General features: G+C 37.6%; 1 protein-coding gene across 2 annotated transcripts in view; it reads right to left on the bottom strand.

The window, feature by feature from the left end:
• Positions 1–896: 896 nt before the first annotated feature.
• KITLG (KIT ligand) overlaps positions 897–24071 on the bottom strand; it is an 85278-nt gene continuing 62103 nt past the window's right edge. The window contains exons 3-10 of one of the 2 annotated variants that reach the window (XM_089523994.1): positions 22660–22722; positions 17585–17764; positions 16085–16247; positions 14827–14916; positions 7049–7158; positions 5300–5376; positions 4061–4145; positions 897–2459 (exon numbers count right to left, since the gene is read on the bottom strand). In XM_089523994.1, coding sequence (XP_089380120.1) covers positions 4106–4145; positions 5300–5376; positions 7049–7158; positions 14827–14916; positions 16085–16247; positions 17585–17764; positions 22660–22722 — 723 coding nt within the window. In that variant the 3' untranslated portion in view covers positions 897–2459; positions 4061–4105. The remainder of the gene's footprint in view (positions 2460–4060; positions 4146–5299; positions 5377–7048; positions 7159–14826; positions 14917–16084; positions 16248–17584; positions 17765–22659; positions 22723–24071) is intronic. The other variant, XM_089523995.1, reaches the window with a different exon arrangement.

The following is a 24071-nucleotide window of genomic DNA, read 5'->3' as shown; positions in this document are numbered from 1 at the left end:
CTCTTAAGTTACTACTCCAGCTTTGCTAGAATTCAAAATCTTATCCCAAGTCACATGAAACCAAAATGAAAGGGGGCAAAATATGAGCAGAATCAAAATCTGGCATGAAATAAGCACTCCGGTTTGGACCCCAAAGATTTAAAAATTAGTGGATCTCATATATATATATATATATATATATATATATATATCCTTTAAGTAGTGAAGTACTCTCCAGATATCTCATCCTTGTGACATTTAACTGAGAAGGCCCAAACCACTCAGACAAATCTCTTAAGCAGAAAATGCCAAAGAAATGCTATGAGCTGTCAGAATGATTATTCAGCTTCACTTTTGATGGGATGCTATTTCACTTTGTGCTAATGGAGGTTATTTACATTAAAAAATGAGAACAACGATGGTTATGCAAGCATGGTAATGCCAGTAGGATTATACTTGGAATTTTTAGTTGGCCTTGCAAATGCCTCTTGACCTTCAATTTGTCTTGTTTTATTTTAAGGATAAAGAGAATGTGGCTTTGTTATAAACTCTGCAGTATAAACTAAACTTTGCACAACATGTACTACACATACCAACCTGTTTGCAATATTATCTTTAAAGTCACATTTATCTAATAATTATGTCCTTTGTTCCCTTCTGAACAGTTGTTAAAGGGGGGGAGGGGGGTTCAGATATTGCACACATAATCTACAGATCACTTGCTGGAATGTAAAGTCTTAGTGAAGTTTATGAGGCATTTAGTGATTTATTGGGGCATGTTAACTGTTAGCTCTGGTTTCACCTTATCAGGACCTGTGTTATGACATTATTCAAGCAAGTCTATCTATATATCTGAGATTATACATAGATATCAATCTATGACTCTAAAATGGGTTAGAAAATCATAATTTTGGGCCTCAATCCAGTTGTATTTTTTAACAACCAGTGACATATAGGACATGGTTGCTCTGAAGTCTCTACCAGACTTGAAAGGTCAGCTTTGTGATTTGGATTGTAATGCAGAACTCTGCACTGAACTGTGCAGATCTCTCTTCCTAACCTCATAATAGTATACACTGTATGGTACTCCTAACGCCATTAGCTTCTTCTCTAGCTAAAAACAATTGGATAGGGCTTTAGTAGTGTCTAATTTGTGTTATTTAAATCAACCCTAAATATCTTCTATAGCTTTCCATATATTATTTCTAATAGTCTGTGACAGATATGAAAATAAATAAATTGGTGAAAATCATTCAGTTTAAATTAAGTATTTCTTAAGCATAATCTTATCAATGTATGGTAAATGAAAATTTTAACAATAGTATAATTAAACTTACAATAGCTTCCACCTTATGATTGGATTAAGAGTCTAGGATGTGGAACAACTGAACTGTTTCATAGAACACAAACTCCTTGGATTCTATTTGTAATAGAAAAAAAATAACTTAAAATACATTTTTAATGTTGCTTTAAACATTTGTGAATAACAGGCTATTTTCAATCTGGGATTTTCTGTCCACAGTTTTGTTACAAGGAATATCAAGAAGCTGACAATTATTAAGAAGAAAGTTTTCCATTTTATTTCAGGCAAACTAATAATAATTGATGGAGAATGCTAAGTGATGGCAAGTGTATTACTGTTAAAATTCACTTGAAGATAGTAAATGGCATACAATAAAAGCTAAACTAAACCTTGGTATTTTCAAAAAAATCTATTTTTTTTTGGTAAATGTCAAGAAAGGAGCATGTTTAAGCATTTTAAATAGGCTTAATGACCATTTTCTATCCCAAATGTTGACTCTGTCTTTTCCATTCTCTTAAAAGATAACTACATCCAGCAGTCAATATTCCATTCTATTATACTTGCCTTTTTTCATGTTCCAATGTTTACTTCTCCTGAAATATATGTTGGGTTTCTATGACATGGAATTCAAGGTCACCTATAGCTCAAAAGATATCCAGTCTTATTTCATATGTGACCTTCACATATTATGATCCCAGTTCCACCAATGAAAGCATGCAAGCACATCAGTTCATTGCATAACCTTATTTGCAAGTCTTATGTGCAGTGCTGAAGATTATTCTTATCCATTTCTCTCCTATTCAGAGTCTCCATGTTTACATAAAATGCAAATTTCCTCATGACTTTGGGTCTGGATCACATCAATCCATAATAATTTGTTCATGCATTTACAGCTTTGGCCAAAATCTGCTCCCAACCTCAAGATGCAAAGAACCCCACATTTGTCTGCATATATATATCTATATATATAAAGTTCCTTTCGGTGCAGACTCTTCTTTGATGATATTTAATCCAACGCTGATTTCACAGTAGCACATTCTTTGTCCACAGCTCTATATTCTCAATATGGAGTCACGGGCAACAACAACAGATGCAGACTCAGTCTGTCACTCCAAAAGGAATACAATTATGCTTAAAGCTGCTTCATTTATGAAGCAAACATGGAACTGTTAGCTGCCTGGTAGAGGAGACAGGGAAAAAAACCTGAATAGTTTTTGGAAGATATTATGCTGAACATGCATCAAATTGGTAAAAGGCATTTTGAAATAGGATACAGGGTACAGAAATTTCTAGAAGGCTGAGGGATGGTTGCTTAGGTGGCAGGGTGAAAGAGGTTAGGCTCTGAGGTGAGTTTATGGCCAACATTGATAGAATGGAGGGAGCAGATTAGGGTGGGCAACATGTGGCTCCAGTATTCTCTCACACCTGGCTATACTGTTCAGGCCTGATAGGGAGTTACAGTTCAACAACTCCTCAAAGGCCACACTTAGTTTACCCTGGAATGCAATCTGCCACAGCTTTGTTAACTGTGTGTACATTTGTAAACTACCGTGAACATTTTGTGTTCACCCAAACTCTTGGTAGCAAGCTTCAAGTTTAATGAACAGAAATTTGGTTTCATTTCTTAATTAATGTAAAATATATCATCTGAGCTCATACTTGAAACTTATCTGTCAGCTATACAGTATCAAAATTTAAGGCAAAGCCTTGAAAAATGCCTGTTTATGCAAGTCTCTACATTTTTATTAAAACAAAAGCCCTCCAACATTCCCTACCTCTTCAGTATTACAAAGGAAATTTAACACTGCATGATTCCGGTACTGATTAAAAATGTCTATTTTTTGTGAAGTGTCTAATCACCTATTAGAAATGCTGAGACTGCAGACTGCAAAATCCTGAAACCACATGCAGTGTCCTAAAGCTGTTTTTGTGGCCCTCAACTCATCTAGATTTCATTGACTGCCATTTCTCTAGTCCCAAGTACAAGCTGCCTCTCCTGGAAGCCCCCAGGACCAGCAAAGTTGCAGAGGTCCCCTACAAAAATAGAACCTAACTTCTATCCACTTCCATTTCAGGATCTTAAGGCATTTTTGCCACTCCATATGGCCCCAGGGTCTGAGAACTGGCCCTCAGGCCTGTCTCAGAGTCCCACCATTGTTCTAGAGTTTTAAAAAGGCATAAATTGTGCCTTTATGATAGTACTAAGGCTCAAGTATCTTATCAAATGTTCCAGATGTGCTGCTGTCTCCTGACTTAAAAAGTTATTTAAAGTGACCCCAAAAGGTCTCATGTTATAGACTGTTATGCTTGTTAACAAAGGAGTTTATCAGACAAGGGGAATTGGAAGTATAATCCGATGGCAATCTGAATGCAATCATGGGGTTTAACATTACTGCGTGATAACCCACTACACACAAATTCGGGCAATGGGAAGTCAGTCCGAATGCAATAGTGGTTTCACGTTATTGTGTGATAGACTGCCACATGCAAATTCGGGCAATGGCATGCTATTTTTGGGCAGTGGGGAGTCAGTTCGAATGCAATGCGTATTCACGTAATTGCACAAAACTAGTGACTTTAAGTGAATGTGTTCTGGCCCCACTTTCTTTTCATCCGAATTTAAGAGAAATTCCTCCCGTTTGATAAACTCCAAAGTGACCACATCAATATCCTGCTGGCCTAGAACTTTATAAAGGAAATAGTTATGAAATGTTTTAGCAGGCCAATTGTTAAGAATACGCTAGTGGGCAATGTCAAATATTATTTTTCAGAACTTACCCAGAAGTGAAACAGTAACAGTGTATATTTTTAAAAAAGCAACAGCTACACTTGTAGAAGCGATTTGTCTTTTTGCTGTAGCATACTGAAAGACAAAACAAAACAAAGTACTCTTATGTTATTATTTTTTACATAGTTAAAAGATTTCTATTAGAAAACAACAATAATAGGGGATGTACTGATTTATTTTGCAGCATAAGTATAAGAAATGGAGGCTTTTCTTCATGTCAGAGAGCAGAAGAGAAGCACATGTCTACTGTTAAAAAATATATATTTTTGCTGTGATGCTAAGCACCAACATGATACAGCAGCCTAAATCCTAGATAAGCATGAGCAGGGTATAGTAACCTTAAATCCAAGTGTCAGTCTCAACTAAAGTAAACCTTATGAAATAATTTAATTTATACAAATATTGACTTGTCAAGCTCTCATTGATTCAACTGGTCTATTCTAGTAGGGACAAGCAACTGGATATAGGTTGTAAACTCATGAAGGGGGCAAAGAGATGCATGTGTTATCCCTGCTGCCTAAATCCCAGTGTTTGCCTTGACCATGACATGTTGAGCAATAAGGCCTGAATTCTTGCTTATATTCATTTGAGCAAATGATTTGAGCAGATTCATTGTTGCAAAGGGAACTAATCTATAGCTGCATCTGCACTGCAGAAATAATCCAGTTTGGCACCACTTTAACAGCCACTGATCCATGCTATGGAATTTCTCGGAATTATAGTCTGTTGTGGCACCAGCTTCCATGGTACAATTCCCAGAATGCCATAGCATAATTAAAGTGCTGTCACACTGGATTTCTCCCACAGGTGATCCAAATTTTAAGGGTGTTCTCCCAGTGCTGAATTCTTGTCACCACAGAAATTCAGCACCAGGAAATCTCCCATACAACTCAGAGCAGCTGTGTGGGAAGTGCTAGAAAATTGAGAGTGAATTTGAATCCTCTAACATCCCCCCATTACCATTTTATAGCATAATTTTATGCAAGTCTACTCAGCAGTCTGCCATTTTGTGTCTGTAGATCTCATTTCCTATTAAGTGGTTTTAAGGATGACAGGCTTAATGGAACAAAACAGCATACACATCTCAAAGTTATCCCCTGCACACCCTCCATGCCCAGAACTGTGATAACATGCTATTTGGTTTTGAGAAATACAAGATGGAAAGTCAAAAGATACAATTGATTCACATTGATTTGATTCATAATGGATTGTCAATAGAATAAAAATACCTTATTTCATTATCCTCTTGGCAGATGTTAGCTTGTGTAGTCTGGTTACTTTCTAGTATATGTTTGTGGGCTGTCTTCTATGGAAGAAAATAGCATTAGATGCCTTATAGTGTTCAAACAGAAAAAGTTAAGACTATCCAAGGTATCTTTATTTTTCCTAGATATATTTATTTATTTAAACATTGCAACTTTGCTCTTCATCTTAAAAAAAATGGATTGAAGTCCAGTGTGTGATCACAGTATATAAGATAACATGAGTGGAGAGACTGGTATCTAACATAAGATATACATGTACTTCAAGATTTTGTACTAGAAGAGCTGCAACATTCCAGTAGCCATTCTAGGTTGGGGAGGGGAGTACATCTATACACTACATTTGAATCTAGTTAGTGAAGTATACCAGTGTAATATAAAGCTAGTCTAGTAATGGGAATCAGGAGTCTCTCCAGATACAGCTGAACTGCACCTTCCACCTTTCCCTACCACTGGCAACGCTGGCTAGAGCTGCTGCGAGTTGTAGTTCAAAAGCATTTGTTGGACCACATGATCCCTTTTCTCATGATGTGCTAATGGTTGTACATTTTGCATGGTTGTGCAGCAGCAACAAGGAAATGCAGAGATGGATTTGTTATTGGAAAGCAAGTTTCCATGCGGCCAGCATTGATTACAGGCCATGGTGCCAGGGGAAAAAGGAGGGAGGGAGGATTTGCCATCTGCGAATGATGAAAACTGTGAATGCCAAGTCTGCGGATACCGAGGGATGAGTGTATTTGAATTATGATCTTTTTTTAACTCCCTCCCTCCACAAACAACAGAAATAAAAACAATTCTTAAAAGCCCCAAGATAACACTAATACAAATCTTGACCATGAAATTCCCTCCCAAATGAAGTCAGGATGATTTCATCCCTTTTCAGTTTCTGGCATGCACCTAATACACCTAAAATCATAAGATCTTGTGATAGGAAGAGACCACAGTGACCATATAGTCCAACCTTCTGCCATATAGGAATATTCAGGTAAAGCACTCTGTAAAGTTGGCTATTTGACTTTTTTGAAACAATTCCAAAGAAGATTTCACCATACTTCAAGGCAGTTTATATCTTTGTTATTCTAATCCTTAAAAATGGAATAGCTGTTTTTAATTGCTGTGATTGTGGGACTTTTTTAAGGAGGAGATTTTCAGCTTGTTTAAAATGTATTTCAATTCTTATTTACTATTTTGAATCTTTTTATCCATCTGCAACTGCTCAGGAACCCTGGTCATCTGTTGTCTTTTAAGTCATTTCCAACTTATGGCAACCCTAAAGTGAATCTATCATGAGGTTTTCTTGGCAAGATGTGTTCAAAAGATGCGAAGATGAGAGAATGTGCTTTGCCCATGGGTTTGCAGTGCTAAGCAGGGATTCAAACCCTTGTCTCCAGACTTGTATTCTAATACTCAGGCTACTACACCATGCTGGCTTGGAAGGTGATGGAGTCTGCTTCCTTGGAGGTCTTTAAATAGAGGCTGGATGGCCATCAGAGATGCTTTGATTGTGAGTTCCTGCATGGCAGGGGGTTGGACTGGATGGCCTTTGTGGTCTCTTCCAACTCTAGGATTCTATGATTCTAATCCAGGTGGGCTGAGATGCAATAAACAAATGTAATAAATACATTTAAAAAAACAAAACACCTCCCCACATTTTAAAAATTCTTTAGTGTTAAATGAAGTGCCTCTTCAACAACATTTATCTACAAACATTCTCACCTTCCAGCACACAGCTCCCAAAATAAAGCCAATAAAAAGAGTCACCAGTGATGTTAGTGCTATGCTCATTCCTTGCATGCTGGGACTACTGAGGAAACCCAATTCTGCTTCTGTAATTAAAAACATTTTCAATAAGTGAAGACTTTGTTTATTTAATCTTCAGGGTAGAATAGTTAATTAAATGCATTGTGTTCAGTAACACCTTTCTAGACCATACATTGCAAGTTCTATCTTTCAAGGGGTTTGTTTGTTATTAGGTAGGAACTGTTTGGCTGCCTGATATTCACAGCTTTATTTGCACTAACTCGAGAAAGACAAACATTCTTGGCAACTGTGTAATCAGAGTTTTGCCATCTGCAGAAGTACGTTAACAAGCTATTTCTTTCCTTTCTTTGTTTCCTTCTCTCTCATTCACACACACACACACACACACACACACACGATTAATTCTTCTCCAGCTACAGTTTTCCCTCCTCATTCACCTCCCAAGGCAGTTTTGCAAACCAGAACAGATTGCTCAGCAAGGAAATGCAGTACTTGCCTATGCTAGAATCAATGATTGCACTCGACTTTTATGACAGAGCTTTCCCAGAGATTCATGTATCTGTTTATAGCATATGTTGGTTGGGGAATTCTAGAAGCTGTAGTCCAAAAAGTAACTTTTCCAAGGCCTACTTCTGAGCTGTAGCCATCCTGGCTAGAATCAAGCTCTGGTACAGTTTCCTTTGTCGAGGTGCCTGTTCATACACAGTTCCAATCAGTGTCATCAGGGACTTACATGGTTGTACATTTCTGTTGTTGTTGCTGTAAAATGATCTCTTGGGGAGTGTGGAGGGCATTCCCACCATGTTTACCCCCTGGGCACCTCAGGGGTAAAAAGAAAAAGGTGTTGTTTTAAAATGTTTCCCCCTAAACGTGCCCTAGGGGTGTGTGAGATGGGATTCTACCATGTTTTGGGACCTGCTGAGCCCAGAAGAGACCTTTTTGAAAGAGGAAGTAAACAGGAAGTGACTTCATATCTATTTTTTTTTAAAATGGCACAGGAAGGTCCAAAATATGGTGAAAATAACCCAGTGTGACTAGACAGCCTCTTTTTTCAGGATGTGCTGAGAAGGAATTCCCAAATGTCATCTGTTTTTAGCATAACTAAGCAGTATGAACTTATATTTATATGAGTGTTTATAGCTTTTATTTGGTCATGTCCTACCATTTTGTGGTGTCTTGTACTCTTTATGGGTAGAACATCTGGTCATCCTAAAATACCTCCCATGTCCCCCAGAGCGTGTTTGGGGGCATCAGGGGCAGACAGATTGCCATTTTAATGGGAGCAGTTTCAGGGTGTGCAAGGTCTCTGGGGTCCCCTGGCCTTCCAGATTTTCCCACCCATGGTCCAAACTGTGCTTATCTATTCCTGTCAGAGTTCAGGTGAATGACACACTTAACTCTTGTTATAATCTCTAGTTCTGAGGATAATCAGCATCTGAAAATACAGTCTACAAGAAATCAAATTAAAACCTCTGTGAAGCAAGATAAGCAACTGCTGAGAAGTGCCAGTATAATGTGCTATCAGATTATATTAGCTACTTCATTTCCTTGTTGAAGACTGGCTATTCATTAGGAACCACTTCTGCAGCTTTTGAGATTTTATTTCCCGCATTATCTCTGCCACAAATATCCTGCCGACTCCAGTTCAAACCACCACTCAAGCCTCACTGCATAAAGAGCCTGACAATTTATAGCTTATAAAGCTGTCTTAGATTCTAACTCTTGTTTTTTAAATCAGATTTCTAGCCAACATTGTTTGAACTCTGTTTAGACCCTACAGGTATGCCAACTTTAAAAAAGAAATCTTAGTCAAGCAGAACAGATACTTCAAGTCTGCATAATTGGAAGGTGGTTATTTTACACCATGCAAGCTAACCACAGTAGTTGAAGTTCTCTCTTTAAAAAGTTGCTCTTCTTATTAGGAATACAAGAAGCTGCCTTTGTTCCATGTTAGACCTCTGGTTCTTCTGCCCCACTACTGCCTCCTCCAGGACTGGGTAATCTTGGTTATGTTGAGGGCAGAACCTTGAAAAGTTACTTTATTGGACTACAGTTCTCATGCCAGATAGGAATAATGTAAGCTTTATTCCAGAAAGTAATGTTTGCAAGTCCTGGTTTAGAAATTTTACTCCCTCAAGGTATATCAGGAGCTTGATGGCAATGGTGGGTGATATTCAAGTGTACAGTGGATGGTCCCAGTGTCTAAACAAAGCCAAGCCACATCCTTTCTCTCCTTCTTTGCCATCTCTTTCTCTTTTTTTCATTTACTATCACTCTTTTCTCTGTACTATGAGTACTCTCTAGCTGACACAATCAAAAGTTTCTAGCAAGTTTGTAAAGTAAGGCTTCCCTTTACAGCTGTCATGCTGATACTTTCTCGGCAAGATTTATACTTCTAGATGTCTAGAAGACCTCAGGGTGTAACAGAAATGAATTGAGCTTGGGCTCATCACTCTATCTCATCCTGACCCAACTTTGTAGGTTGGTTGTGATGATAACGTAGGAGAGGGGAAAACCCATGTTGTTGTGCTATTGTTGTGTACCTTCAAAATGTTTCTGACTTATGGCAACCCTAAGGTGAACCAATCACAGAGTTTTCTTGGCAGATATATTCAGAGGGGGTTTGTCATTGCCATCCTCTGAGGCTGAAAGGGTGTAACTTTCCCAAAGTCATCCAGTGGGTTTCCATAACTGAGCAGAGATTCGAACTCTTGCCTCCAGTCACAGTCCAGTGCTCAAAACAAGACGCCACACATTTACATCATTTTAAATTTATTGGCACAATATAACTAATAAACAAACAAACAAACAAATCTACTTTTAAAAATGTTTTCTCTCAGTTTATCAGGAATATATGAGAGTGTGAAAAAGTTATTTTCTGGACTACAATTCCCAGATTCTCCAGTCCACAAAAATGATATTTCCAAGCTCTGAGTGGCAAATAAATTACATGCAAGTGAATATCACATATTGTTTTTGTTCCTTGTAAGTAGAACAAGGTGTCAGGACAGGGGCTAAGTTAAAAAAAAAACAACCATAGAAAACCGCATATTAATTCTGATACTATATATGTTACTCAGGTTGAACCTACAGATTAATTAGAACAAGATTATTATCTGTATTACTTCAGTGCATCTTTCATCAGCAGATTGATTTGGTTATATAGTGTAAAATGGGTAGAACAAGTGTTCAACATTAATTTAGTAAGTGAAAAAGATTTTGGGGATCTTTACTGACTTCATTACAGTAACAGGAGTTACCAAATTTCTATCTGAACCCATGAGGCTGCAGAGTTCATAAGGCTGATTTCTGAAAGAAAATACCAGTGCCAAGCTACATCCAAAATGTCAGAGGGTGGCACTTCATTTTAACAATCAGTTGAACTTTTTGTGAAATGCAGTCACTGCTAGACATGCAATCAAAGAATAATACAAGAGAGGTTTTTTGAGGGAAATGTGAAACAGAACATCTGCATTAAAAAAGCAGATGCATAAAGATTTCACCTTTCACCTTTCATTGCATGTTAACAAAGGATAATCATTCCTCTCACTCACAGAATGATGCATGAGTTTCCAAGTTGCACCATGCCTTGATTCTTTCAATGCACAGTTTAAACAAACAAAGCTCTTGACTATTTGATGCTCAGCTTGGATTGGTGCTGCAGTCAGATTGTTAAACAGGATCCTAGAATGGTAACTCAAATACACAGGCCAAATAACGTGGCTTCTAGCCACTGTGGGGGTGTGGTATTCAAACGAAGCATACCCCCAAAGTGGCTGGAAGCCACTCCAATGCTGCCGTCTGGTCCTTTGGACTGGATCAGAAAGGAGTGGAAATAATCTGGCTCCTGGCAGCGGCCAGTTTGGGACTGAGGTGGCAGCCTGCTTTGTAAGCAGGCTGTGTGGTCATCATGGTCTTGGCATGATCATGGCAAGAGGCCCTTAGGTGTCCTCTTTTCTTCTGGAACTACACTCTGGTTCCTGGTAAAACATCATACTATAATCTCTGGAAATTATGACTCATGTGCTACCGCTACTCTGGAATTCTGGGATTTATTCCCATCTTTAAAGGCGTTATCCAAGGAGCTGAACCACATCTCCAAAACAGGTTTATCAGTTTAGATTGTCAATTTAAAATTGGGACTAAAATCTGGAATGAATTCTCCATACCACTCACTTAGGGACCAACAGCACAATTGCACTATTTATTTTTGATTGGTTCTCTTTTAATTTACAAATTAAAGTATTTTGGAGAATTTGAATTTTGACTAACCCTGCTTCAGTGCCAAACTGAGATGCACAAGACTACCGAAGATAAATATCAGGAGTAAGAAACGAGAAGTACCTTTAACATCATATCAGGAATGTCCTTATTCAGCATTCCAGTATGTCACACTGACATATTAGGTATGTGTGTGTCACACATATTTCTGGAACTTTTCCGTGTCTTAATTCATTTTTTAATTATTTTTTTGTCTCCACTGGAGGCTGGTTAACTGAATCTATATTAAATGGATAAGTCAACCTTGATTCAAGGAGTCTAAATCTAGTTTGGATAGCAAGTAAGAATAAAAAGAATACTCAAATATATTTGAGAAAATGGTTAAAAAGTGTGTTTTTTTTAGTGTTAGGTAACCAAATGGTGGGGAGAATCCTGGGCTGAAGAGAATCTTAGCTGTTTGGGACTTATTCTGTGCAAAAATCATACTTTTTCCCAAAGAAATGTTTTTTTTCCTGAACAGAAAATAATATTTCTGTGCAGCAAATCCTTTTTTTTTATTTTGTGCATAAAAGTACCCATTTTGCACTAAATAAGTCCTTTATGACATTTTCTGTGCAGGAAATAATGATTCTGCACAGAAATATTGCTGGCATCAGCTTACAAGATTGTAAGCTGATTTACAGTCTTGTAACTTTTGGGATTCACACATGGTAATTAATGACCAAACATGACCTCCAAAACCAACTTCTTAGCCAGGCAGTGCTGTAGACTACTGTGCAAGGAAATTAAGACTGCAGAGCTCTTCTGGTCATAGAGCAGCATGTTGAGGGATGCAGTTGCAGCAAGACCCTGAGGTATTTCTCCAACTGTGTGTCTCAATGTACCCCATGACCAGGAGAGCACTACAGCTGTCATTCCCCAATGCACTCATCTCTGCAGTGGCTCAGAACCCCTTCAGCTGGGGCTTTGCTTATTTGTGAAGGAGATTTTTTGTGTAAAACAAATTTCCCCCTGGAGTTGTTTTGTTTTCATTTTGGATGCCTATCTTGTTTTCACTTTGGCTGCATTCTTGCTGGCACTGACCACCTGAGCTTGCTATTATAAAAAGAGAGAAGGAAGAGGCATAATAGGGTGACAACAAAGAAAGTCATTCTTATTTTAAAAGACGGAGCAATGTAGTGCAAAGAAAGAAAGAAAGAAAGAAAGAGCTGAAATGTTGTTTGTTTTTTATCTCTGAGGTCTCCATTTGTCTTTCATATCACTTCTACAATTAATCTGAATGCAGTGCAGTGGAAGTATATTGTGAAGCAGTGATGACAATGCAACAGGTTTATTTTTTTTAAAAAAAAAAAACCTTCCCGGTGTTAATTAAAAAGCAGGCTGCAACAAAATATTGATTTAAAACAAGTTGTAACCTGGCTAAAGATTATGACTATTCAAATTGGCTGAAAGTCTAGAAATTGTGTTATTGATTTATTTTTTAATCACCTCAGTGAGAACATGGACAGAAATAATTAGTTTTTTCCTGGGATTCCCCCCCCCCCCCTCCGCCACCCACTCCATTTAACTTTAGTAACAGCACAATTCATTCTACTCATTCTCTCTTATGAATCTTTAACCAGTCTGGGAACACAGACTGTTTTTACATAGTTATATCATTTTGATGTCATTTTAATACTGATGGCTAAGTCTTATGGAATCCTTGGAGTTACATGTGTGCATGTATGTGCCCTCAAATCACCTGTCAAATTACAGTGACTCCATGTTTTCCTTAGGCAAGGAATATTCAAAGATATCCATATTGTCTCTGAAATATAGCCTACAGCACCCAGTATCGCTAAGTGGTTCCCCATCCAAGTACTAAACTGCACTGACCCTGCTTAGCTTCCAAAATCAGACAGGATCTGGTGCCTTCGGAGTATTTAGGTCTCGTCTAGTTTGGTAAAGTACATAAAATTCTGTGCTAGATTGATCTAGCTTTCCCCACCTATAATTCTAGATCTCTCAAGCAGAGAATTTTAAGGACCTCACCAAATAAGAAATATTAGGATTCTGTTGCATGGAAGTCAAAGTGATCTCAAACTCCAGTAACTGTGTAAGTTAGACACAATCATAAAGACTATTCTTACATATACATATTTTCAGAGAACACAGAACTGGCTGGAATTTTCAATTCCTACACTAATAACTGAAATGGCAACCCCATCTTTTCTTGGGTGTCTTAAATTACATGCCCAAGAATGTACATACAGCATTTGTTGCATATTAATTCTGATAACTACTTAATTCCCAGCAACCAGCTGCACACCTGGTGTGTAGTTATCACAGGATGAACATTTAGAGTCATTGCAAAATATGTCTTCAGATCACCTCAACACCTCCCATGGCCTTGTGAGAAAGAAGGGGAAATAGTCCACTATTTTATCTGTGTTTCCAGTTTTAACATTCTGCCTAACATAGAGCCTGAAGTCAGACACAAGGAAGTTACATAAAGTGCATTTGGAATAGTTTAACATGGTTAGGATATGACCAATATGAGGGGATGGGTGGGGAAAGATTGCACTTGTTCCAGAAGTGATCTAACATTCCAAAAGAGATCACTTAACCACAAATTAACTTCATGGGGGAAAAGCTAACACTTCTGGTGACTACAGTTTTCCACAGAACATACAAATATAAATTAGGATAAAGAAATGGGGATTGTTGAGAGCTGGGTCAAAAGAAGCAGTGAATCAGTGTCTACAGAAAATGTTCTGTTATACTGTTCTTATTTTACTCTACAAAGAAACCACAATTGACTGGTTACCTTCCACATGCTTATAATACAAACACACAAAACCTGGATGCGTGCACACACATGTGTCTCTAATTCCAATTTAGAGCCACTGTAGCGTGCTACCTCTCACTGTATCCTGGCCACTACTTCTCAGTCTGGTAAGCAATATTAACTGTTTCTAGATCTTGCTACACCCACACTGTTGCAATAATCCATTTGACATCATTTTAACTGACATGCCTCAATGCTATGTAATTCTGGGAATTGTAGCTTGTTGTGGCATCTTAACAAACTATAGTTCCCAGAATTCCATAGCACTGAGCCATGACAATTAAAGTGGTGTCAAACTGGATTATTTCTGCAGTGCAGATGCAGCCATTAATAAACAATAGAAATTGCTTGCAACTAACTGCACTTCTGTGTTAGTACTGATGCTACCAATAAATGGTGATGATGTACAGTGGGCCCTCCATTCCCTTATGCTGGGGATCCATTCCGGATCCCCCACATAAAAGAAATCCCATGTATGCTCGCACCCCAATGCAAACAATGGGGTGCATGCATGCAGTGCGAGCACTATTTATTTGATTGGCGCGATGTCAGCATATGCTTAAAGATGAGTATGGTGCACCTGAGTATGGTGCAGGCGCACTATATATCCTGTCATCATATTGCTGCTGTCTCACCTTTAAGTTTCCCTCCTTGCATAAACGTAGTGCACATTGTTTATGCTTACCATTACTGTGATTGCCACTGCTGTCGTTCCTAAGATGGCTTGCAGCCACAGGATGTAACAAAAAAGGCTTCGTAACACTGATGCTGGAATCTATGACAGAAGAAGTACATCATTGATCTGTGTTTTGGAAAAATGGCAGATTCTCTTGCTGCCATTGTGGCTTTAGTCAGTTCAGTTAAAGCATTTATAAATAAGATGAGTCAGAATTAACATGGAATGGTTGAATCATACACACACACACCACTACTGATAACATCATACACATATATCTGGTGTGTGTGTGTGGATGAGATTGCATATTCCAGTGACAGAGACAGACAGACAGACATCTAATTAATGCTTTGCTACTTTATATCATGGGAATATACAATAGTGATTAAGACATTTTTAGCATTAGTTACTGGATGTTCAAACTAAATACAACAACATTCAAGCCATTAGCAATTGTGTCAATAGTGTGAGATGAATAAACAGCTGGCAATGACAAAGGATGTGTATGTATGTGCCTACAAGTCACCTATCAACTTATAGTGACCGCATTAATTTCATAGGGTTTTCTTAGGCAAGGAATACTCAGAGATGCTTTTGCCAGCTCCTTCCTCTGAAATATAGCCTGTAGCACCTGGCATTTGTTGGTAATGAAGCTTTTTCACTCCACTGCCTTCCTCACATGGGAACTTGTTCTCTCGTTCCTATTTGGAGGCAGAGGAAAAGCTTCCACTGGCAACATAACCTGTCACATCTAGTTTGACTCAAAGCTGACCTCACCGCTAGTGAGGTCTATGCCTACAGTTAGTCAATGGCATGTGTAATGATATAGCACAAAGAGAGCTTGGAAATAATTCATTAAAAATTAATTTGTTACCACTAACTTGTTATATTTTTCAACAATGATTTGGAAATGTGTTATTTTTATTGTTAAATGCTAACATTTGTCTGGCTGGACAAATTAATGGCTCTTGGTACTTTAATTTGTTACTTTCTAAGCAATTTTTGAATGATATTTTTTAATCTAACAGCTTCACAAATTAATTAATCAAGCAATGTCATTTATTTTTTCTTAATGATTTAACATTGATAAATGAAAATTCTTTAATGATTTAAAATTAATGCATTGGCGCTAACATTAATGTTTCCAAGCTCTGAGTGCAACAGTACATCTAAGATCATACATAATTAGTGTAACAGGTATTTTTACAAGTATTTGGAAACCTTTGGGGGCATTTGAAAATATTTCTGTATAGAGTAGAACACTTACCATTTGGAGGGATCTCTGTCGTTGATGGCAAAATACAGTCACTTTGTACTGGTGTTTTTGCCAAGATTTTGTACACGTCGATGGTGCTGTAAAAGTGCTTAAAGAACTCTTCTGGAATAAATCTACCTTCTTCATAAAGATGATCATGATGTAGTCTAAAATTCTAGTGAAAAATTACAAAAGCCAATCTTTAAAGAATGTGCAGATAACTAAAGTTTATCACACTACAGTGTAAAAACTCTCTATGGATAAGGATTACAAAATATAACAATTTCCAAATTAACTTAAAAGTTTTGTCACTCAGTTTCAAAAAAATATAATCCCCTGAATAAGTAATTAATTTCTTTCACTTTACAAAATTAAACAATTAATTTCAAAATGGTTTCTAAATTACATGCATTTCGTAAGAGGTGTACAGCAGGGAGCAATATGTCTTTGGGTCAATCGATTCCTCTGTGGTCACAACATTTGTCCCAGATGGGCTATGTACTATTATCTCGTGGTTTTCTGCTGTCTTCCACTGTAATTATCAAAGGCCCAAAACAGACAGGCCAAAAGCACCATGCTGCTTCTGATTTAGGGTTCCGGAGCACGCAGCACCTGCATGCTCTGGAACCCTAACATGTATGGACGGTGCCATCTTTATGTGGTGCCATCCTTAGGTTGCACGTGTGCATGACACAAGTGCGGTGCTGCATCCACACCACCAGGCGCTGCGCTTGCGTCATGGATGTGTCACAGTGCACCAATGGCACATTGATGACGCCATCCCCACGTGCCAAAATGAACCCATTTTTTCTGGGTTCTTTTTGGTCTGGAGGGACACTACACAATTTGGCTATTGCAGCGTCCCTCCAGAGGGAAACAGGCCACGTCCAGTCCAGCCTTTTTCACAGGTATGTACTGGGCCAAAGACATTCTTTCAGGCATTCTTTTAAAAGTTTCAATTAATACTGAAGTGGTAGGGTGAGGTGGAGTACATTAAATCCACCCCTTTCATCTCCCCCTTTGCCTCCATTCTCTTCCATATCCATTACATATTTTAAAAGAAAACCTAGACATGGCTTAAGAGATCCTATCAAAACAGAAAGAGAGCAAACAGCAAACATTATGTGTGGAATCCCATAGGTAGTTCCTGAGTAGTGAGTTCTCTTTAATTACAGCTTACTTCCAAGTAAGCAGTTATTGGATTTCAACATCAGTCAGCATTCATAAACACACTGATGCAGGAAGAACTCAATGGGGCTTGCTTCTTGAGTATATATGTACACAACTGAACTGTGCTTTAAAGAGATAGTAAAACTGAAATAAGGGGGAAATGTAATTATCAACAGTGATAAACTTAAATGTAAGGACAACTAGTACGAAAGCTTGAAAAAGAATCTGACAAGTTCAGAGTGACAAGAAAATATTTCTACATTTTGTTGTGCCTTATTTTGTATCCGCAATTTTACACTATTCTTTAGAAACAAAGGGGGAGGATCAATATTAGGTTATTACCTTATATTTAGTAGAAGAAAGGCATGCCATTAGATCATTGATGATTCTTCGGAGATTATTGATAATTGAATAATTACTCAAGACATCTGGCATATCTGTAAGTTCTGTAAATTTGTTGAGAAGATTATTCAGACTCTTTGACAACTCAGGCACCATCAAATGCAACCAACAATGATTAGGCTGTCAGGGATGATAAACAGAAGAAAAAGATAAATTACACTTCACACACAACAACTGTTTAAGTAATCTAAAATGTGTAAAAGTAGATTAGCACGTCCTCTCCAATTGGTATTAGTCTGCACTTAGTTAAATTGAAATTCAACTACCATTAGGTTGCCTGCTGTTTTCTCCAGTTCTTTTTTGGAATTTCTGACAACCCTCCTTAACATAACTAGGTCAGCCGTGACTGTCAGTAGATGTTGCCAGTTCTGTTTTATCCCTGTGTCTACCAGCTCCAAAGCTGTCAAAAAACAAAACAAAACCCCAACAAAATTGCTAGCGTTTAACCTCGGTTTTAATTTAGTAAGATGGAAACTAAAATACAAGCTGCCTCTTCCTTACATAACGTCTTCTAGCTTGTTATTTCTGCTTTTCATCATTTTGATTAATTGACACTACAAAAAGATATGTATCTTCATATTATATGCTAGAAAGGCAATTAAACTGCACAAAGCTTTATGAAATACTGCTTTTGCCTTTATATACTGAATGGGTTGATCTTAGTGATGAACACATTTTCCTAATGTTCAAACTATAGACTGGTGCCCTTTCACTTAGCTCTTTGATCCAGTGGGGACTTAAGACAGAGACCTTTTCCAGCAATTTCCCTTTATTCTCTCTCCTTCCAGTTTGTCCCAAAGGGTCAGGAGATCCTTGGAATGGCTTTAGAGGTGGAACAAAGAGGGTTGCTGAAGAGAAGGGGGGGATAAGAAGCAAGTATACTCTACTGCTCTGTTCTGCTGACAGAAGATTCCACTGGGTCAAAGTAATTTTCATCAGGAAAGAGACATTAACTAGCTACATCTATGGTCAAAATCACATCAAAATTAGATCTTTAAGTCAATGCTATATTGCTAGCATTGCAAGATCTCAGTCAATTGATATTCACTATGTTGGTCACATATGCAAGACATCCTTTTGAGTTAGTAACAAACATCATCATGGAACAAATGGAACATGTTGACATGGAGACTGGAATTAACAACAAAAACCAGTTGTCTGGGAGGAAGATGGGAGGAGATATAACACAGAGTGGAAGGACAGTGTAGTGATCAGGGAGATTAGCATGAAATTTTTATTCAGCCCTAACTGGACAGAAAATTCAAATTCCAGACCCTGCAGTTGTTTAAAACAAACAAGCAAACAAACCTGACAGAAAAAATGTTGGTCACTTTAAAAAGTAACAAAAAAGTACAGTATGTCTGATGAGATATTGTTTAAAAATCTAGTCATGACTTGAATATCATGAAATGATCTGATACCTTCAGCTCCAGCAAAAATCTAGAGGTAACAAAAACCAGCTATTAAGCATCACCTCTAAAACTGGCTGAATGATGTCATTTGGGAGACAAAAGGAAACAGAAGGACCAATCTGAAAAAGGCATGATCCCCATTTACCAATTTCATGAGCCCTAAATACAATTTCACAACAATTTAACTGTCTTTTTCATTGGTTCAGTGAGCATTTATGTGTCTATTTATTGTGTATTTGCTTTTGCCTTTATCCAAAATAAATCCTGTCTTCTCTCTGTATTAGGAGAGTTATAGTTGCACACTATTAAAAACAAAATAAAAACACCTGTTGTCCATCATGTGCAATGACATGTAAGTCCTATCATTTTATAATTAAGTGCTGGTTATGACCTATAGAGCCCTATATGTTTCAGGACCAGGCTGACAGAGCCTATCTCCCAAGATGAGAAAGCCTAGACAGAGGTCATCAGAAGGGGCCGTTCACAAGCCCCACCACCATGGCAAGCACAGTTGGTGGGGACAAGAGACAGAGGGTCTTTTGGGTGGCTGCCCCCAGACTCTGGAACTCCCTTCCCAGGGAGGTCAGAACGGTCCCCTCCTTGTTGTCCTTCCATCAGCAAGCTAAAACCTTTTTATTCAGACAGGCTTTTAAAACAGAAAGTATTTAAAGAACAGGCTGGGGATTTTGTACTGTTTTAATTGTATTGTTTTTAAATTATTTTATCTTTTAAACTGCATTTTATTCTTTTAATGAGTAATGTATTTTAATACTGTGTCAGTTTAAAGTTTAATGCTCACTTTTGTATGCTTTTAATTGTATTTTTTTTAAAATGTAAGCTGCTTTGAGTTCATCATCATCTTTGGCTCCTTGATGGGAGAGAAAAATAATTTTAAAAAATTGGAAGAAAAAAATGGAGGAAGCAAAGAACCACAAAATCCATCCTTCACTTTAGTGATCTAATAATATCCACCTAGAGATGAAGTGGAAATTATTTATGTTGTAGCTCCAACACTTGGTTCGGGGAGGTCACTTAACAGCAGGATCAACATCAGAGGTAATTACTGTTGGGCACCTGCTGCTTCCAACATCCCAATCCAGTGTGAACTCTGGTAATTTCTAGGCCTGTTCAACCTCCTCCTTGCTGTTTTGTCTTACTGAGCTACCCTCCTCTGACAATGTGAGCAGTGTAAGGACTAGGGAAGAAGGAACAGTCCATTCTGCATGTCCTTATTCTCTTTCTAACAAGTGGTGTCAACTGATCCTAGATGAAAAGATAAGCAAATGGAGAGTGTCAATGGATAGAGGTGAATCCAATGAAAACATCTTGTCCAAGTTCCCCCTAAAGTCTAGAATTGGCACTGTTCAAATGCCTACACTATTTTGGCACAATGTATTCATCCTATTCTTTCTGATTACTTGCTAGGGAAAATACGTATATCTCCTTTGTGCTTGTTGTCTATCTTTGTCTCTCACTCACTCAACTCACTACCCACATTCACAAAACCATTTTGACTACTCTTGCTTCCAGCAAGTGGCTTTCTCACTATGCTATTATTTAGTTAGCAAAAGAAACCACTGCAGTCTGCGTGTTTGCTTTTTTTTTTTTTGGCCAGGAACATTTAGATGCTTGGCCAATAGAAATTTGTGAGATATTGTATTGTATAGTTTTATTTATTTTATAGTTTTACTGGATGTATATTAGAAATGTATGCTGCCAGCACTTTTTTATTTTCTACATGTTTGTGACACTAAATGCCAAAAGAAATACATTTTGTTTGATTTGTTGAAAACTAAGTTATTTCTCATGTTCCACTTCTCCCTTTCCAACTTACTCATTTGAATTTAATGGATAGGATAGGAACTCAACATAGATCATTAGGAGTTTTGATGCAGAATATTGTCAAAATACTGATAATGCAACTTTGACTTTCTTCTTCATTAAAGCAAAACTAGAACTATGCAGTCAGGCTAGTATGAAACAGATTAATACATAAATGGAATTTATGAGAGACTATTTCTAATAGTCTAATTCTAGCTAATATCACCATGGGCCCAATATTACAGTTCCAGTGGTTTTAATTTAAGATGTGAAACATTAGTGTAAGAAGACCGTTGTGGGTATGAAAACACAAAATTGTGATCACGGCATGTTAATAATCAGATAACTACATGGGGGGAGGCACAAGGTGAAGATATATAGTGCCATAAATACTTGAAGGTGACAGATACCTGAAACAAATACCAGGTTTTGTAGGCTATACTTCAGAGGAAGGCAATGGCAAAATAGCTCTGAGTATTCCTTGCCTAAGAAAACCCTAGGAAATTCATGGGGTCACCATACATTGATGGGCAACATGAAGGCACGGTAGGTGAAGAGGAAGCTCTAGCATATGAATAGAAAAATAAGCCTACTGGATCAGGGTCATGCTAGCTGAGGGATTATGGGAGTTATAATACATAACTAAAATTATTCTAAGCCCTGCCAAAGGTCCATCTGGTACCCCACAAATAAACTAAAATCAATAAATATCATTAAAATTGAACACAATAAATAAATGTCAGATTGAAAACATGCTTCTCCCCACACATCTTAAAAGTAGCAAGAGTTGGGCCCTATCTCAATCCTGGGGGGAGATTATGGTATTCTCAAGAAGGCCTTTTCCTTACCATGGGACAGGCTCATCATGAGACAGGCAATCCATTAGAAAGCCAGACACCATTTTACAACAAAACTGTATTTAAAAAGACTTGAACATCGACAGACTTTGGTATTTGGGGGAGAGGGGGTACCTGGAACTAAACCCCATGGGTACCAAGGACCCACCGTACAGTATAAAGTTTGCTGGGGACTGCTTTAATATTGGTGAACAAAAAGCTTGCAGCCAAGGTTTCCATAAGCAAACGGCCCAGAACGGGGCTGACGGAACTGTAATTTAGGAGAAATTTGCAAACATTTATTCTTTTGAATATAAAATATGGTTCTAAAATAAGATGAATATTATATTGCAGTTTAAGAACTACAAACTTATGCAAGAAGACAATGAAGCAAGGTATATGTGTCAGAAAAATAAGATATCCTTTTGACTACTGTGCATTCATTAAGGAGATAATAGTAATAATTATTGCAACTAAAATAGCTGTTTGTTTCTGTATCTCTGGCAATGTCTTACATGGATTTCCCTTGAGGAAATGATAATTATACACTTGCTTTTCGATTCTCTTGCCAAAGTCAGTGTATAATATGATCTAAGATAAATTGTTTATACAGCCAAAAATCTACATTGTTCTCTGGCTTTGCAAGCTAATCAGGATTTATTGCATTTTATAATTAAAGAAAAAATATGGCCACAATGAAGCCCAAATTTATTCTGTTGAATTTGATTGCGAATGATTTAAGGTTAATTAAAAAAAAATAACTGAGCAGGTATTAACAATGCTCAGCTTTGGTTAGTCTATGTCTTTTGTGAAGGGGTTTCAAAAGACCTCTGAATAATAAAAGCTTTTTAAAAAATTGGTTCACATTTCATAAGATCAGAAAGCAAGAATTGTTGCTGTGTCCTCTAATTATTTTATTAAGAATAATTCAAGTGGCTGTACATACCAGTGTATCCATCTTCCGGACATATTTAAGGGCTATCATATAATCATTTGGAAGATTTCCAACCTACAGACAGCAAAGGACATTCAAGGTTATTTTGTTATTCTCTTTTAAATAAAGCTTAAATTTCATCACATGCTACAGGATAGTGTTATTAAATACTCTTCTAAAAAGAGGTATAACAGGATTGTAATATACCAACCTGTCATTCCATTTGCCCCTTATTTAGCAATGTGCAAGAACATTTCAAGTTAGTTTCTGTATGGTGGCATTTATTTATATGAGTTATATTCCATCCTGTCCTAAGCATTCAGATGCAATTTCTTTCCAGTTTCTCTTTTAGATTCTCATGTGAAGACAAAGAGTGACTGGCAGAAAACACAGTTTGCTCTTTTCAGGTTGAAACAGTGAGGTGTGGTTTGTTCCAGCCTAGAAGCTGGTGCTTCCAATGTTCTCCATTTACAAATGAAGTGAATAAATATAGGGTTTTGTTTTTTTGACATCCAACTTTCTTTCTGATATCTCAGTTGGGTTTTGCTCTTAGGCAAGGTCATTGATATCTAACCCTGATCTCTGTTCAAGGACCATTCTTACACCCATTCTTCTGTGATGGAGAATGCTACAGAGTATTTAGACATATTACAGAGTGTGGAGAACCTTTAGCCCTTCAGACATTCTGATTTCAACTCCCAGAAGCTCTGTCTTTCATGAACAGTGGTGAAGGATCATGGCAGCATCATTCAAAAAAATAAAATCTGGAGAGCAAATGATTCTTCACTGCTGACATATTGAGATGACTGTACATTAATCTAGAATTTTAAAAACAAGATAGATATTATTACTTATAAATATACCACTAGCAACTGGAAGCATAGACCCCCTGCCATGCAGGAACACGCTATCAAAACAGTCCTGACAGATGGCTATCTACTCTCTGTTTAAAATCCTCCTATGAAGCAGCACATTCCATTGTTGAACAGCTCTTACTGTCAGGAAGTTCTTCCTTATGTTGAAGAATCTTTTCCTATAGTTTGAATCCATTGCTCTGGATCCTATTCTCTGGAGCTGCAGAAAACAAACTCGTTGCATCCTCAATATGACATCCTTTCAAATATTTAAACTGGGCTATTATATCATCTTTTAACATTCTCTTCTCCAGGCTAAAGACACCCACTTCCCTAAGCCTTTCAACATAGGGCATGGGCCTTTCACCATTTCAGTTGCCCTCCTCTGAGTACACTCTAGCTTGTCCACATCCTTTGGAACTGTGCTGCCCAGAACCGGATGCATATTCCAGGTGAGGTCTGACCAAAACCAAATAGAATGGTACTACTGTATTACTTCTCTTGACCTAGACCCTATACTTCTATTGATGCAGCCTAGAATCACATTGGCTTTTAAAGCTGCCACATTAC

The sequence above is a fragment of the Sceloporus occidentalis genome, unplaced genomic scaffold (genome assembly GCF_023333645.1).
Source record: "Sceloporus occidentalis isolate IW3139 unplaced genomic scaffold, rSceOcc1.0.p SCAF_5, whole genome shotgun sequence".
NCBI classification, from domain to species: Eukaryota; Metazoa; Chordata; class Lepidosauria; order Squamata; family Phrynosomatidae; genus Sceloporus; species Sceloporus occidentalis.
Note: the sequence above shows the minus strand (reverse complement) of the source record. Positions and strands in the feature narration are given on the sequence as shown.